This window comes from Furipterus horrens, unplaced genomic scaffold, assembly GCF_987537825.1.
Source record: "Furipterus horrens unplaced genomic scaffold, mFurHor1.1.pri manual_scaffold_1, whole genome shotgun sequence".
Classification (NCBI taxonomy): Eukaryota; Metazoa; Chordata; class Mammalia; order Chiroptera; family Furipteridae; genus Furipterus; species Furipterus horrens.
The window spans coordinates 131293753-131310758 of record NW_028327171.1 but is presented as its reverse complement, the minus strand read 5'-3'; the positions used below and the strand labels follow the sequence as shown (position 1 = coordinate 131310758).

Genomic DNA, 17006 nt, shown 5'->3' with positions numbered 1-17006 from the left:
ACTTAAGAAAAAGATCAAAATTATGAACATTAAAATGACAACAAACTCACAACCATCAACAACTGAATCTAAAAAATAAAAACAAAATCCAACTAAGCAAACCAGAATAGGAACAGAATCATAGGTATGGGGATCATTTGGAGTGTTATCAGTTGGGAGAGGGAAGGGGAAGAAATGGGAAAATGGTGCAGGGATTAAGAAGCATAATTTATTGATACAAAATAGACAGGGGGAAGTTAAGAATAATATAGGAAAGGGTGAAGCCAAAGAACTTACATGCATAACCCATGGACATGAACTAAGGGGCGTGGGATTGCTGGAGGGAAGGGGCGTACTGGGCAGAGGGGATCAAAGGGAAAAAAAATGGGACTACTGTAACAGCATAATCAATAAAATATACTTAAAAAACAAAAAACAAAAAAAACTATAAGCCATTGTTGAAAGAGAATAAGGAAGATCCAAGTAAATGGAACTACGTCCATGTTGAACACTTGAAATTGTTAAGATGGTATTAATCCCCAATTTGATCTACAGATTCAATGCAATCCCTGTTGAAATTCTAGTTTCCTATTTTGCAGAAATTGGCAAGCTTATCCTGAAATTTTTTAAAATTATGTTTATTGATTTTAGAGGAAGTGGAAGGGAGAGAGAGAATAAAAGAAAACACCCATCAATTTGTTGTTCCACTTATTTATGCATTTATTGGTTGATTCTTATATGTCCCTTGACTGGGGATTGAACCTGCAATCTTGGTGTGTCGGGATCATGCTCTAACCAACTGAGCTACCTGGCCAGGGCATCTGAAATTTATATGGATACGTAAAGGACCCAGAATTGACAAAACAATCTTGGGAAGAGGAAAGTTAGTAGACTAACCTTGTCAATTTCAAAACTTACTACAAAACTAAAGTAATCATGACAGTGTTATTTTGGCATAAGTATAGATTCATAGGTTTGTGGCATGTAATTGAGAGCCCAGAAATAGACCCTTACTCTTACAGTTCATTGATTTTCGTAAGACTGCCAAGACAATTCAGTGGAGAAAGAATAGTCTTTTCAACAGATGGTTTGGGAAGAAATGGATGTCCACCTAAGAAACGGTGGGTTGATGCTGAACTCCCTTACTTATACCATGTACAAAAATTACCTCAAAATGGACCATTTCTGAGACCTTGGGTTTGGTAAAGCCTTCATAAATATGACTATAAAAGCATATTTTCTTATTGGCTTACTTTTTCTGTATTGATGCAGGGAAGTTTTATAAACATTTTAGGGTTAGAGGGCATAAGGGAGATAAATGTAATGGAAAAAATACTATAAAAATAAATGATTAAAACATTTGAGATTTAACTCTTTAATTTAAATTTAATTAACATTTAAATTACAGTTGCACTATGTGAATACTGTGAATTCACATGAAAGCACCCCCCCTGAATCCTGTTCCTTTTTCCTCGGCCCCTTTTTCCTTAGTTCCTTTTTCCTGGATATTACCAGTTTGGGGAGTGACCTTTCAGGCCCCTTTATAACCCTTCACACACACATATGTACCTAGAGAAAACATCTTGCATTATTTTGAGGGTTTTTTTTTTTCTTTCAGTAACTGCTAAGAACACATTTCAAAATCTGAAACTGGATTTTTCATGAACAATATTGTCTAGTCCATCTTTCTTTGTTACTATGTAAAAACCTAGATACTGTGTTTACCTACTGCATAATATTCTGTGAATGGCTGTAACAGAATTTATTTTACCATTCCCCATGGATGATCTCTTGTCTCCCCCAACCCCCAGTTTTTCCTGTGGTATAAAAGTGCTATAGTTACTATCCTTGTGCATACCTCCTTGGGTACACCTTCATTTTTCATGGAAGTCTTAAAGCAGGGGAGAGTTGGGATCAGATGTGTCTTTCAGAAGCCACTCTGACAGCGAAGTGAAGGAAAATGGGTTAGGTGGGAACCAGTTAGCAGGTTATTACAATAGTCCAGGTGAGAGAAAATGAATATGAACTGATGAGATGGGTTTGGAGAAATAGGGTACTTGTGAGACAGGTTGCAGAATGGTTCAGGCTAACTTCTGAGTTCAAGAGTTGAAACAAAGATTCTTTCTTTTTATTGATTGAGCCCTATGCAGATTTGCTGAGGAACGAGGGGGAGAGTCTTTAGCTCAGCGAGGGTTAAGGGTTCCCAGCCTGAGGTCATGGGTATGTGTGTGCTTGGGTGTATGTGTGTGTATGCATGTGTGGTTCCAGTGACCTGAAGTCCTGAGGAGTGCTTCATGGCTTTCCTTTGTTAGGCATGGGACAGCAATTCTACTCGTAGCTTTCAGAAGATGCCATAGTAGGTACTTCACTTGCCCTGGGCAGAGGGCCGGAAGACTTCTTTCATGGGACTTCTTTACTAGGGCATTCATGATTTTATCGGGTATATTTACTGATCACCTTAAATAACTTTGCTGAAATCTTTCCTTATCTTCAGTTCAAATGTGGCCTTTGAGGCCAAATCTAAACTATTGTAACAAAATGGAATTCCATCATCTTTTAAAATAACATGTGGGGCCTTTGAACTTGAACTGATTTAGGGGAGAGTCTGGTAACCAAAGGAAAAAAAGCCTTGTTAAAATGTAAAATCTGCCAAGGCCCCTTGATGGAGATGTTCTAGGTGTTCTCTTCCAGTAGAAAGAGATAAGGTTGAAATGACTTTGACTTGGCATATGAGACTGGGAAAGAATAGTAGGAGTCAAGAGTGGCTCTGAGTCTGTAATTCAGGTGGCCAGAAGGAGAATATTATTACTGGTCCAAATGACTATATATGGGGCGGGCAGCATGTTTGGAGGCAAGATAATTCTGTGGTGGAACATAGTTTTAAGTTTACAATGCCCATAACCCATGTATTAGGGTTCTCCAGAGAAACAGAACCAGTAGCACGCGCGCGTGCACACACACACACACGCACGTGCACACACACACACACACACACACAAGATTTATCATGAACTGGCTTATGTGGTTAAGGAGACTGAGAAGTGATCTGCCCAGGAAGGCCAGTGGTGTATGTCAGTCTGAGTTGAAGGTCTGGGAACTAAAGGAGTCAGTGGTCTAAGTCTCAGTCCAAGGGCAGGATAAGACCAATGTTCCAGCTCAGCAGTCAGGCAGAGAGGCAAATTCTCCCTTTCCCTGTCTTTTTGTTCTATTCAGGTCCTCAGTGGAGTGGATGAGGCCAGCTCACACTGGGGAGGGCAATCTGCTGCACTCAGTCTACTGATTCAAATGCTAATCTAGTCCAGGAACACCCTCACCCACACCCAGAAATAAGGTTAGCCAAATATCTGGTCACACTGTGACTCTGTCAAGTTGATACATAAAATACAACCACACCCCATAAGATAGATGTATATTAGAAGGATTATAGCTCAAGAGACATAAGGACTATAATAGGTGGAAAACTCCCAAGTGTGCAAGTGGGTGTTGAAGCTTTGAGAGAGAATGGAACTCCCAGGGATAAGGGGTGTCAGCTGAGGTGGGGCACCCATTTCAGGGATAGAGGTATAGGCAGAAGAAGAAATGCAATAGCCAGTGAGACAGACAAATAACCAGGGAAGAACTGGGTTCTAGAAATCTAAAGAAAATAAGAGTTTCAAGGAGGACAAGATGAAATACTTTAGCATGTCCAGCAAGATGAAGGTTTGATTAGCCCTTGTCCTTGGAGATCAGAAGACCTTCATTCACCTGTACAAGGCAGTTTCAAAAGAGGAATGAATGACCCTTGATTTTGATTCTTTCCACTGAAAGTATCTGCTCTGTAGGGAGAGGTATTGCATTTGTTAGGGCAACTTAAGCAAGCTTCTCTAACAATCTTAGAAATCTCAGGGGCTGAACACAGTGAACTCATAGTTTCTCCCTCATACCACATCCTATGTGGGTTGGACAGCTCTTGGTAGCAGCAGTCCTTCAAGTAGTGACTTGGGAATCTGAGAGCCTTGTATCTTAGGATGCTGCCATTTTAAACATGAGGTCCCTGCTAATGCTATAGATGGGGAAGGGAGAGCATGTTCAGGCCTGTCCTGGAAGCAGCGTAATTCACTTCCACCCACATTCTGTTGACCAGAAGAACTGTATTACATGCTCTCCAAACTACAATTACAACCGAACTGCACAGGAGAGGCAAGAGTAGGAAATGGGATGGTTGAGCATCGAGCCCTTCTCTGTCACACGACCAACAGCATACTGGCAGCTCCCACTGCTCCCTCCAGTTACAGGGTCTATGTGTTTAATTTTTGGGTGGACATTTCAGAATCAACTTGTTTGAATTAGGTTTTAACTACTCCCTTCCTTTACCCTCCATCTAAAGTAAAAATTGCTCTCAGTTGCTGGTAACAGATCTTAATTTTAGAGTAATCTGAGAAGTACAGTCCTATTTTCAAGCCCTTGCTCAAGCTGTTAACCTCTTTCTGGAATGCTTTTCCCCCAAGTATCTATCTCATTGCCTTCATGTCCTGCTGAAACCTTATCTTCTTAGTGAGAATGCTTGGTCTGCTGTATTTAATAAGACTGTGACACCCACTCCACCAAGAGTTCCCGAGCCTTCCTAGTCTGCCCTATCACTTTCTTCATATCTTTTACTACCTTTGTATGCACAATGTACTTACTTGCTATGTTTATTGTTTATCAGGTGAAGCCCCTGGGCAGGGATCTTTGTTTTGGCTTTTCTGATAAATATCTTAAACAGTGTCTGGCATATAGTAGGCACTCTTTAAATATCTGTTGAGTGAATTGAATTTGGATCAGTTAGACCAGAAAATCTTAGAAGAAGTTTAGGAGGTAGGAGGACAGGAAGGATACAGCTGGTGGTCAAGTCCAGTAGCATTGCCTTTGCAGTTGCTTGGTCTCATGCTCATCACTTAGTTACCACTGCTCAGTTGGGCTCTGCCTCACTGGCCTCCTGGCTCCGGCTCTGCCTTCTCCTGCCCCTCTTGGACAGGCAGACAAATGGATCCTTCAGCAACACCACTGTGATCCCATGGTCATGTGTTGTGTGAACATGGCTCTTGCACATGGTCTGGTTTGAGAGGGAGAAGGGCTGGTGGTACCCGTTCCTGTGGAATAGGTGTGGTGTCCAGCTGACTTATCCTTAAGCCACCACAGGCAGTCTTTTGGGCCTGTAATACTTACGTTTTGTGGCCACAAAAATGTTTTAATTTCTTTTGAAATCAGTAGAAAAAGTTTTTAGGTCAAAGAAAATGTTTTAATATATAAGATTTGAACATTCATCAATAAGGTTGTAAAATATAAAATATAATATGTGATTAACATGTAATTGCTACATAATTAATTAATATGTAATTGCTGAAGGAAGGGGCAGAAGTGCCCAGGGCCACAAGAGTCATAATGCAGACCTGATTATGACTTGCCTGGTCAACCCAGAATAGAGTGGACTGAGTCCTAAAATTGTCTTTAAGTTCATGGGGGAAAATTCAGTCACTTTTATGGATGAGGTAGCTGGGGCACTGTAGGCTCTGCTTGACTGAAAGCCACAGGGATGAGCTGTCACATCTAGGTCTTCTGAACCACTGGGTAATACTTCTTGCCATATGCCATGTTCCCCACTTGAAAAACCTTTCAAAGCAGTAACTTAGATTAGTATAGTTTCTAAGTATGTCTCATTTGTTTTAATTATTCAGCAGATGATTATTGGTGCTCCATTCTCCTGTCATTTGTAAGGAGGTCACCTGTGAATGGCTGTAAAGTATACATTTCATTCTTTGATCATGCTGGATACAAATCTACTGTGTTACCAATAAGACGCATCTTTAAAGGGAGGAAGGGACTATTAGGTGAGTATATAAAACTCTTAATGGGGCTTAGAACTGCTTTACATATTTCTGTGTTTTAAAATGAAAATGTATCTTGAGGCATTTGGTACTTGGTAGGTTTTCAGGATCAATTTATTCCCTTTCTTTCCTTCCATTAGACAACATTTTTAGTCCTCTGCATACATTTTATTTTATGCCATTGCTTACTCATTACCATGTAGGATCAGAGACAAATGAAGAATTACACCAATAAACAATTAAGACACATAAAGCCACATTTATCTTCATTACTTGGGAGGAACCTTCCCAATTCCCTATGCTATTTTGCTTATCTAGACCTGGTTTCACCTAGCCAGTATTGTAGTTGCACACAACTCATTCAACAAATACCAATTAATTGTCTGTTATGTGGTGGACATTTTGCTAGAGTCTAGGAATACAGAAATGAACTAAGTAAGCAAACCCTGCTTTCAAGGAGCTTGATTTCCAATGGGGGCAACACTAGACTTGTTTACATAGTTTTCTATTTTGATGTCCTTGATAGCTCTGGATAGGTATGTGGGTGTGTGTCAACACACCTACACATAATAGAAGCCTCCTTACCAGGTGTAATCAGGACTAGGTGTTTTGATTAATAAAAAAGATGGGAATGTAGATATCTTTAATGTACTTTTAACTTTATATGTATAAAGTCTATATGTCTACCCAATAAATATGTAGACTTTTTCTATGAAGCTATATTTAGTGCCTGGAGTTATGAATTGAACTTGTGATAAACCATATCCAGAATGTGCTGCCTCCGATTTCCATTGACTTGGAATTAAAGCAGAGCATGCACATACATACTTGTCAGCTCAGCTGAGCCCAGAATTATACTTTTTAAAACTCATTTTTTATTATTATTCTATTACAGTTGTCCCAATTTTTCCCCCTTTGCTCTCCTCCACCCATCCCCCACCCCTGTTCCCTCAGTCAATCCCCACACTGTTGTCCATTTCCATGGGTCATTCATACATGCTCTTTAACTAGTCCCTTCCCCTTCTTTCCATCATTATCCCCCTTCCCCCACTACCCTTTGGTCACTTTCAGCCTGTTCCGTGTTTCCATGCCTGTGGTTCTATTTTGTTTGTTAGTTTATTTTGTTCATTAAATTCCTCTTATAGGTGAGATCAGATGGTAGTTGTCTTTCACTGACTGGCTCATTTCACTTAGCATAATATTCTTTTTTTTTTTTTCCCAGATACACCAAGGTTGTGGGTTCTATTCCTTGTCAGGGCACATGCAAGAGTCAACCAATGAATGCATAGCTAAGTTGAGCAACAAATTTATTTGTTGTCCCACTTATTCATACATCCACTGGCCAGGGATCAAACATGCAACGTTGGCATCGTGGGACAACACTGTTTCCAACTATACTACCTAGCCTGGGCCCCAAATCTGTTAACTTCTTTCTTGCTGTTGTCCTTGTGGGCTCAGAAACCCTGCATGCATCTGCCCAACAAATGTCAAGGTCATTTGATTTGCATGTTAAGCCTGATGTTTTTATTAGACATCCAATGGAGAAGTCCAGGAGGCAGTCAGATATGCATGCACATCTGGCTTTCAGGGGAAAGATCCAGCATGCCAGGATGCCCATGCATTTATGAGAGTTGTCAGCATATGAATGAGACCAGATGAGATCACCTACCATAAATACAAAGAGGCCTGGGAACTAAGCCCTGGGACCATGCATATATAAGAGCCTGGGGAGATGAGGGAGAACCAGCAATGTGGCTGAGAAGGAGCAACCACTGGGGGAGCAGGAAAGCTGGTGTTGTCTCTCATTTACTAACTGTCCTTCTCAGGAAAGGCAGGTTCACAAAGGGGTTACAACCGAGGGTTGGACTCAGATGGATCTGGATTGAAATCTCAGTCACATATTAAATACTAAATGAGTTTATACTTCATACATGCCCTTGGGCCCAGTATAGGGCCTGGAGGGCATTTGTTGAGTCTTTATTAATTCTTAACATAATATTCTCCAGTTCCATCCATGCTGTCACAAAGGGTAGGAGTTCCTTCTTTCTGCACAGTATTCCATTGTGTAAATGTACCACAGTTTTTTTGACCCACTTTTATAGGAACTCTTTTGTAGGCAACTCTCTGTTTTTCTGTTGCTGTTTTTAAGACTCTTTATCTTTAACCTTTGGCAGTTTAATTGTGATGTGTCTTGGGGTGGTCCTCTTTGGGTTCAACTTGTTTGGGACTCTCTGTGCTTCTTGGACTTGTATGCCTATTTCCTTCACCAAATCAGAGACATTTTCTTTCATTGTTTTTTCAAATAAGTTTTCAATTTCTTGCTCTTCATCTTCTCCCTTTGATATTCCTATGATTTGGACCTTGGTACATTTGGAGATGTCCCAGAGAGTCCTTATACTATCTTCATTTTTTAAAAAATTCTTTTTTCTTCTTGATGTTCTGATTGAATGCCTATTCCTTCCTTATGTTCCAACTTGCTGATTTGAATCCTGGCTTCATCCCCTTCACTGTTGATTCCTATATATTTCTTTTTATTTCACTTAGTGTAACTTTCATTTCTTCCTGAGTCATTTTTATGTTGTTACTGTACTCATTGAGTTCTTTGAGTGTTCTGATCACCAGTGCTCTGAACTCTGCATCTAATAGGTTGGTTATCTCTCTTTTGTTTAGTTCTTTTTCTGGGACTTTCTTCTGTTCTTTCATTTGGGCCGTATTTCTTTGTTTTCTCAATTTGGTGGCCTCCCTGTGTTTGTTTCTGTGTATTAGGTAGAGCTGCATTGACTCCCTGTCTTAGTAGCATGACCTATTGTAGAAAAGGTGCCTGTAAATTGTGTGGGGTGGAGCCTTAGGTATTCACCAGGGTGGGGCAACCCACTTCACCACTTTGTGGCTCTGTCTAGGTGCAGGCTTGGAAAGGGGACAATGCCACTGCCTGGCTTCTGGAGGTTTGCCTGGTACTTGCCCCATTTCCAGTCACTTTACCCACTTCCCATATGCAACTGGTGCCCTTCCAGCTGTTGTCCTGGTGAATCCCAGAGTGGCTGGGTTTGTGTATATTCTAAGTCTGTGCAGACCCTTTAAGTGGAGATTCCTGAAAATCCAGCAGTTTCTTCTGCCACCCCAATGTCCACTGGTTTTTACATCCAGAAGTTATTGGGCTTTATCTTGCTGTCACTGGAACCCTGTGCTGTGCAGTCTGGCCCAGGGCTGGGGTTGCTCACTCCTGAGGTATCCCTCCCAATTTTTATCCACCAGACATGAATGTGGGGCTGCATGTCCCACCGCTGCTGCCTCTCCACGCTACATCATGTGTTTGTGCCTCTTTGCCTCTCCATGTCTCTGCTCCTCCTATTCATGTGGACAAATGTGGCTTCTTTAAATCCTTGGTTGTTGGACTTCCATACAGCTCGATTTTCTGGATGTTATTTGTTTTGAGGTCTAGTTATAATTCTTTCTGTGCTTGCATGAGGAGATGAAGCATGTTTACCTATACCTTCATCTTGACTGGAAGTCTCAGAATTATACATTTTTTTGTGATTTTTCCCACCTCCCAATCTTTCACAATGATCTGGATAACACCTGGTGTGATGTCAATTAATTTTCAACAGTGGCTTTAGTGAGTCTTCCCAAAGGATTTAATCTAATTTCTGGAAACTACTATTGCTTTTTGCTCTCATTAATATCACTTTACCTACCATTTAGGCAGGAAAACCTAGTAGTTAGAAGCATGGGCTGTGGAGCTCGACTGCCTGGTTCTTATCTGAGCTCTGTGACTTTGAGCTTAAAGCTGGGCTGTGGCCTCAGTTTTTTTATTAGTAAAATAAGCCTGATGATCATACATACCTTACAGGATTGCTGTAAGAATACATCGGTAAATACAAATAAAGTCCTTACAGCAGTGTCTGGGACATGGTATGTACTAGCTGTTATTATTACTGTAAATATTTAGTATTATGAAATTGTACTAACAGATACAGCTGGCATAGCAGGTTGGGGAGCAGACAACATCACTTCTTGGCCAAATACTGGTAAAGTAGAACTGTGAGCACTTAGAGAGAGCAGCTTCTGTCAGTCAGGGAGTCTACAGAGGGACTAATGTTTGCTACTTCAGCAAATGAATTAGAGGAAGCCAGTTAAAAGGGTTATGCTTTGTGTATAATTGATCACTCACTTGCACATACTGTAATTCAGAACATACATCAAGCTCCCTGGATATAGATTTTCTATATTTTTTGTTTAGTGAAACCCATTAACTTGCTGCTTCTCATCATTCTTTCTTCTCCTGAAAAAGAAACAGAGAGACGGAAAGACTGACAGACACTGGCCATCCTTGAGTTCACACTGCATGCTGTAGTGTAGAGTATATTTGCAGGTTCTGTGGGATTCAGAGAACTGGCCACCATGCTTTGTTTTGAATTTGACACATTTGTGTGCTTGATGAAACAATATTTACTTGCTGATCATCTAAACTGGTAGATGGAAATGAATCTGAATTAATGAATAAAGTAAGCAGGATTTTCGCTACTGTGTTCCCTTCCCTGATTTAGAGTTCTGGTGCATCCTGGACTCTCTGGGAATGGGAGAGTAGCTTTTTGTGCCACAAACGTCTTTGTTTTTATCCTGCTGTGTGTGGAAAGGGCATGGTGACAGGCAGCATAAAAATAGCTTGCTTCCATTTTTATTTTTAGTGGTAATGAAATTTTTTTGAAATGGGATTTCTCATTTAATAAGTTATGGGATATAATTGCCACCTAGCAGAAATAAGATGCATCACACTCATTTGAAACTCAGTTAAGTTCAGGTCTACATATAATGAAATAAGCTAAGCCTGGTGATAAAATAGATAACCTTTAGGCTGCTTAATGTTCAACATTTTCCTCCCTCCTCCTCCCTCTGTCCTTTCCTTCCTTCATGTCTTACATATTGGAATGAGGCAGATTAAAAGTGTTTCTGAAAAGAGCTAGATGGCCCGTATCTCCTGCTTTAGGTGAAGTTGTGTCATCTCAGCAATCCCATTGTTCAAAGGCTGTATCCATAACCAGAATTTTCCCTTCATTTAAGTAGCTGCACACGACCTTTAAATTTTCCACCTGGAGAACTTGAAGACTTCATTAAGTGACCCTCCTGCTCCAGAAAGGCTGCATGGTGGCGGAGCAGCCTTCATCGGGGTTAAATCACTATAGGGCAGCCAGTATCTTCCTGAGTTAAACCTCTGCATGGAAAAAAAACAACCCCAGAGTCAGAGTCATCTTCAATTTTTTATGAATCAAGCTTTTAGTCACTAGAGACTATTAACCCTGCAGTAGCTCATGTTCTGAGCTGCCTGGATGGTGACTGATTGATTGGAAGAGCAGTGACTAATAGTTTGGGACTTGGCTTCCCTTCCACCCTCCCCTCGTCCCCTGCCTCCTCCCTACTGCGCTGATTCTCACCACCTTAGGTCTGTTCACACAAGTCTTTTCATCGAAGTGGTTTCTTAGATCTTCTCCAAATAGACCTGCAGACAGCACTGGGGTGTGAGATGTGTGCCTTTTGCAGAGTATGGTGGTGACCCGTCCTGCTGCATTCCTGAGAGGTGCGAATGGCGGAGGGAGAGGGGACCATCTGCTTGGACTGCTGTTTTCAATATTCAGTCTCGAGGATGGTGTGGGGTTGTGTCAGCTTTCCTTGTTGGCTGTCAGGCTCAGTGCTCCGGGGGTTGGGGGGCAGGCGGGGGGGGGGTTGGTTTCCTCATGTAAGATTAAGTGGGTGCGTTTAGACTGACAATGGAACTTTTAGGGAATTTGTGTGTTTTCCTCAGAACTGTAGGCACCTGCTCTCTCTTCTCCATATGTACCAATTCTTCCCTCACCTTTAAAGGCCAGCTCAAGTTGTAACCTACCTCTTACAGTAGGTCCTGTCTGTTCACATGGATTTCTGTCTTTGAGCTCATAGGAGCTTAACCTCTACCGCAGATATTGATCACTTATTGTCTTGTCTTCCTAAAAGCTTCCTATCTTGTATTCCCAATGAGACAGAAGCTCCTGGAGCTTGAGCTTTGGAAAAAAGCCAAGTAGAGCACTATGAGAATAGATTATTTGTTATGACATTGCTTTTCTCTCATTTCCAAGGAGTGAGCACTCTTTATACCTATACCTACACCTACACCTATACCTTACCAGTGCCTGACTGACTGTCTTATATGTGCTCATTTATGGGCTGTGAGGGCTGCAGGGAAACATAAAATGGTTGTTACTCCTAAAAGCTAAATGGGAGGGAGCAGTGGTGGCATTTGACCAGTGGTGGGAGCCTCTGAATGTCATGCTGTGGAATTTGAGCTTTATTTGATGGGTATAAGGGAGGTGTGGACATTTGGAAGCGATGCAAGTCTGGTTTTAGGCAGATTTGCCTGGAAGCACTGGGCAAGAACTGGGAGAAACCAGACTAGAGGTATATGGTTTGCAATCGTAGTAGCTCAGATGAAGTAACAGTGGTCAGGCTGAGGCAGGGCTCTAGGAATGGGAGGAAGAGTTGGGTGGAAGGTTTCAGGGAGGGGCAGCGGTAAGAACACAGGTTTAGAGACAGACGAGCTGCCTTGGCCTTTGACTGTGTGACCTCGGGCAAGTTACCTAACCTTTTTGTATCTCCATTAGGTCCTTGTTTGAAAATGAGAACCTCAGCCTTAAACTTCATAGGATTGAATTTGGTGTAGCTTGTCAATAACTTAGAAAAAAATAAGAATTGATGAGGCTTGGAACTAGAGGATAGCAGAAGGCCTGAAAGGTGATGGGAATTTCAAGGCTAAGTGAATAATGGATAAGGGCATGTCTGTTTATCCTGAAAGCCCAAATCATGTAGATGTTGCCATAGTGCTGTGCCCATTGGTGCTTTGTCTCCCTCAGGTTTCTTGAGAGTAGGGATGTATCTTACTCCTATTTGCATCACCGTCGTCGTCGTCGTCGTCGGCAGCCGTCCGTCTCGAGAGACGATGGTGTAGCTTCTTAAGAGTCTATCTGCACCGCCGAGAATGGCTGTGCAGTCCGACTCGGGAGTGACATGGTAGTATCTGTCTCCTCCCGTGTTGAATTGACATCTTGCGATGACGCTGAAGCTACAGAGCCTGGGCAGGGTAATATGGAGGGTCTGCTGTTGCCCATGCAGCAGACCCCCCCCTCTCTTCGCAGCTGAAGGATCCAAGGGAAAGACGGAGTCAATACAGCTTGGCTTCAGGTGCGCCGCAGGAGTTGCCGGTGTTGACTATAACGTCAAACCGCCTTAGGGACTCCGGCTCCGGATTTTCTGTCGGGGTTTACTCCCTTAGCCTTTCCCCTGAAGAGGTATGCCGCAAGGCAGTGGAGGTTTTTTGGAGTCAGAGTTTTCCTTCTCTGATGTACCCTGACTGGAAGATCGAACCAGCGACACTTAGCTCGCAGACCGACGCTCAATCCACTGAGCTAAACCAGCCAGGACTAGTTTGCATCACCAGTGCACTGTATACAACAGGCACTTGATAAGTGTTGAGTGTGGCATTCTTTTTTATGTGTTGGCGTCTTCTTTGATCCTTGCCTTCTCTTGTTCCCTTTTCAGTTCCTGGTCCTCTGTATTCTGTCTATACATCAGAGCTCACCCAGGTCCCTGTTTTTGGATGTCTTGACCTTGTCCATGAACTATTAAAATAGCCTCACAATTATACCCTCTGCCTGTGCTTTTGTCTTGTCCTATCCATCCTTGGGGGTTCTGGATACTGAGTAAACTTTCAAAGCACATCTCTTGTTCCCTCTAACATAAAATGGCCCTCATTCCCTACTAAATTAAGCCTGTGCTCCTTAGCCTGCTGTTTAAGACCCTTCATGATCCCTGCACTTCAGCCTAACTGGTCCTCTTCCCTGCACTGGGAACAGCCTTCTGCTCCCCTCCCAATTTTTGCATACCCACTCACCACTCTTAAATATCACCTGAAATGTTACTTATTCCATGCAGCCCTTCTTGATTTTGCTATATCAAACATGAAATCCCATGGTCCTTTGTATTGTTATGACAGGCAGACCTTACACTGGGATACACCTGCCTTACTCTATGGTGCATTTCTAGGGATCAGGGTCTGTGTGTTTATGCTGTAGGTTCCTGACTACCTCATCTAGGACATGCCCTTTGCACAGAGCAGGTGCTTAATGAATGTTTGAAAGGAAGGAGCTGTGGTGTACTGGTTGAGCGCCCTTTCCCTGTGCCCTTGGTGGCTTTGTCTTTCCTCTCAGATGTGATGCCACTCCAGTTTCATCTGACTTAGGAATTGTAGATCAGGTGATAATTGTCTTTTTTGTTTGGCTTTGCTCTTATAGCCCAAATGATGATGTGACAATATGTGATTGTCATAGTTTAGCAGTGGTGGCAAATGCCTTCATTGCAGAATCACATATTTCCTTCCCCGTTCTTTCTTCTTCTCTGACTCACTTTTTTCTCCTGAAGTTGCCAGGGAATGGTTTTTAAAATTCCATTAACAACTTAACAGCTTTCGAGGCCTGTGGCCTGACTGATTCTCCAGGTTTTTTTTTTTCAGAGCCCTACATGTAGTAGGATTTTTGGAAAGACAACAGTCCTTATAGTCACATGATGAATTCTCTAGTGTTAATTCTAGAACCTGAAGGGAGTGGATTTTGTTATAAACTGGGTATGAACCTGGCATTGAGGAGACTCATGTTCAGTTTTTTGGGCGGGCTTCTGTAATGTTCGACCTTCCTTGGGATGTGGCAATTTACAGAGAGACTAACCGACACAGCATGGAACAGTGTGGAGCAGCTTCCTCCTAAAAGTTAATTAAATGTAAACACTCTGCAGTAACTGGATTGGAAGCGCAGCCCTTCTTGTTATGTATTTGAATACCTCTTCAACAGTGCCCAAGAGAAGACCTCTGGAGTATTCCAGGTTTTAGACATCACGTGGCTAAACTGAGTCTTTGTTAGGAGGGAAAGGAATTCCCTGGGGTCACATTTGGGCCTCTTCTGCTAAGGAACCGCTTTCTGAGGTAGAATCCTAGTGTTCCAGAATTAGAACAGTGAGGATACAAAGTTACCTGATGCCCTTGCTGTGTTACTCATTTGTGTGTTCCTGACTCTATTGTGTCTTCGTGGTATTGTACGTGGATTTATACACCTGGGCATGGGGAAAGCTGGCGTTGGAACTGTAAGTTATGCAGGGGTGCAGGTTTTTCGTACATGGTGCTCTCAACCAGCTTCCCAGATGGGAGTAATACTTTGATTTAAGATCAGGTGTAGGTTTTTTTTTAAGGACCCAAAAGGCCATAGTTGTTTTTAGGACTCTGGGGCCAGATAGTAAATCAAAGACTGACTCTTATTAGAGCCCTGCTTTCCCATTTCTTCATTTTGCCCAGGTCGCATGTGAAAGGAAATGCCACCCTGTCTTCTGGTTATAGGTTGTGGAAGGATAAAAGGGCCTTTTTGTATTTTTCTGGTGGATTAAATTAGCAAATATAGGTGATGCTTGGCCTAAGATTGCTTGTTATAATAACCCCTGCCCCTTGATTACATTTCTATGGCTGATTAAAGCCCTCCGTAACAGCCAGCGCTGCTACTCACTGCCCTCTTGTGACGGTTCCGGGCATTCCACTGATGCTGCCGTGCCCCTGGTGGGCCAGGCCTGCTCTGTCAACAGCTCTTAAGGGTTGAATTGTGTCCCTCCAAATTTATATGTTGAAGTCCTAATTCCAGTACCTCTAAATGTGATTTTATTTGGAGTAGTATAATGCAGATGTAATTAATTAAGATAAGGTCATACTGGAATAGGGTGGGCCCCTAATCCAATATGACTGGTGTGCTTATAAATAAGGGAAAATTTGGACATAGACACCACACACACACACACACACACACACACACACACACACACACACACACACACACACACACAGAATGCTAGGTGAACATGAAGGCTGAGAAGTAGGTTGAAGCTAAAGAAAGATAAAGATTGCTAGCAAACCACCAGAAACTAGGAGAGAGGCATGGAACCCTGTTTCCTCAACTTTGCTAACACTTTAATCTTAGACTTCTGATCTCCAGAATTACAAAACAATAAATTTCTGTTGTGTAAGCCACCTTCATGTACTTGGTCACAACAGCCCTACTCCGCTAATAGAGCTTGGCCTGAGATCAAGAGACCCCAAATGGAAGGGAGATTGCCCTGGAAAGAGCCCTTTCTCCAACAGGCACTACCCAGAGACTTTCAGTGACATTTGTATGCCATGACTCAGCTGTAAAACTTGCGAAAATTGACCACCCAAATTTTGAGGTCCTTAGAGCCTGGTTTGCTCTTCATTACAGAATTCACTGAGCTCTTATTTCAAAAAGTCTAAAGCCTATGCACAAAAATGTTCCTCACTGGGAGGAACATTTATGATAAGGCTTTTATACTCAAATTTTGTGTTTATTTATATTAAATGAAAAAGCAACTATTGCGTTTTTATGGTTACATTTTTATTAATGAAATATCCCAATTTTTACATTATGATTACAAGAAATAGTAATGACAATAGTAGCTTACATTTATTGAGAATTGACTATGCTGGGCACCATTCTATGCACTTTATTTTATGAACTTATTTGATTCTCACATCAACCTTCTAAGAGGCTATGGAAGAACAGAGAGATTAAATAACTTACTCCAAGTCACCCAGCTAGGAAGTGGAAATGAGATCATGAGGGCTTTATGGATGATTCCGTTTACAACCATTACCTAGAAATTAATTAAATCAAGAGTTTAAGGTTGCTGTCTCTTTCTACCCCTGTTCCCAGGGTCATAGAAATTGAATTCATAAATTTAATAAATGCCTCTACATGTGATGTGGTTATAATAGAATGAAAATGTCCATAGACAGATCATTTAGTTTGGGGGCCTGTCTCTTAAGTTCCTAGCCAAAAAACATCCAAGTGTCCATGAAGTGTCTTGGCCATGAAGCACCTGTAGGAGAGGGGGCAGATCACTGTGGGCATTTGAGGTCCAGAACTGGGCCTTGAACTCTACTGTTACCATCTCTGTGATTCTGGACAAGTCATAGGCTTTGGTGGACCTCAGCTTCCTTAGCTATAAATGGAAATATACTATTCTACAGTAATATGTCACGCTCGTAGCCCAGGCACGTTGTTGATACTTTCACATTGTAGCTAATTTTAACAAACTTTCATGTATGAA

The 17006-nt window shown here is 41.9% G+C and overlaps 1 protein-coding gene across 2 annotated transcripts in view; it reads left to right on the top strand.

Annotated features, from left to right (window-relative positions):
• TMEM163 (transmembrane protein 163) overlaps positions 1-17006 on the top strand; it is a 221801-nt gene that overhangs the window by 85661 nt on the left and 119134 nt on the right. Inside the window, exon 3 of one of the 2 annotated variants that reach the window (XM_090267025.1) lies at positions 5679-5828. The exons of the other annotated variant lie outside the window; for it this stretch is intronic. Within the exon in view, the coding sequence (XP_090123151.1) occupies positions 5679-5828 (150 nt within the window). The remainder of the gene's footprint in view (positions 1-5678; positions 5829-17006) is intronic. 2 annotated transcript variants of the gene reach the window in all.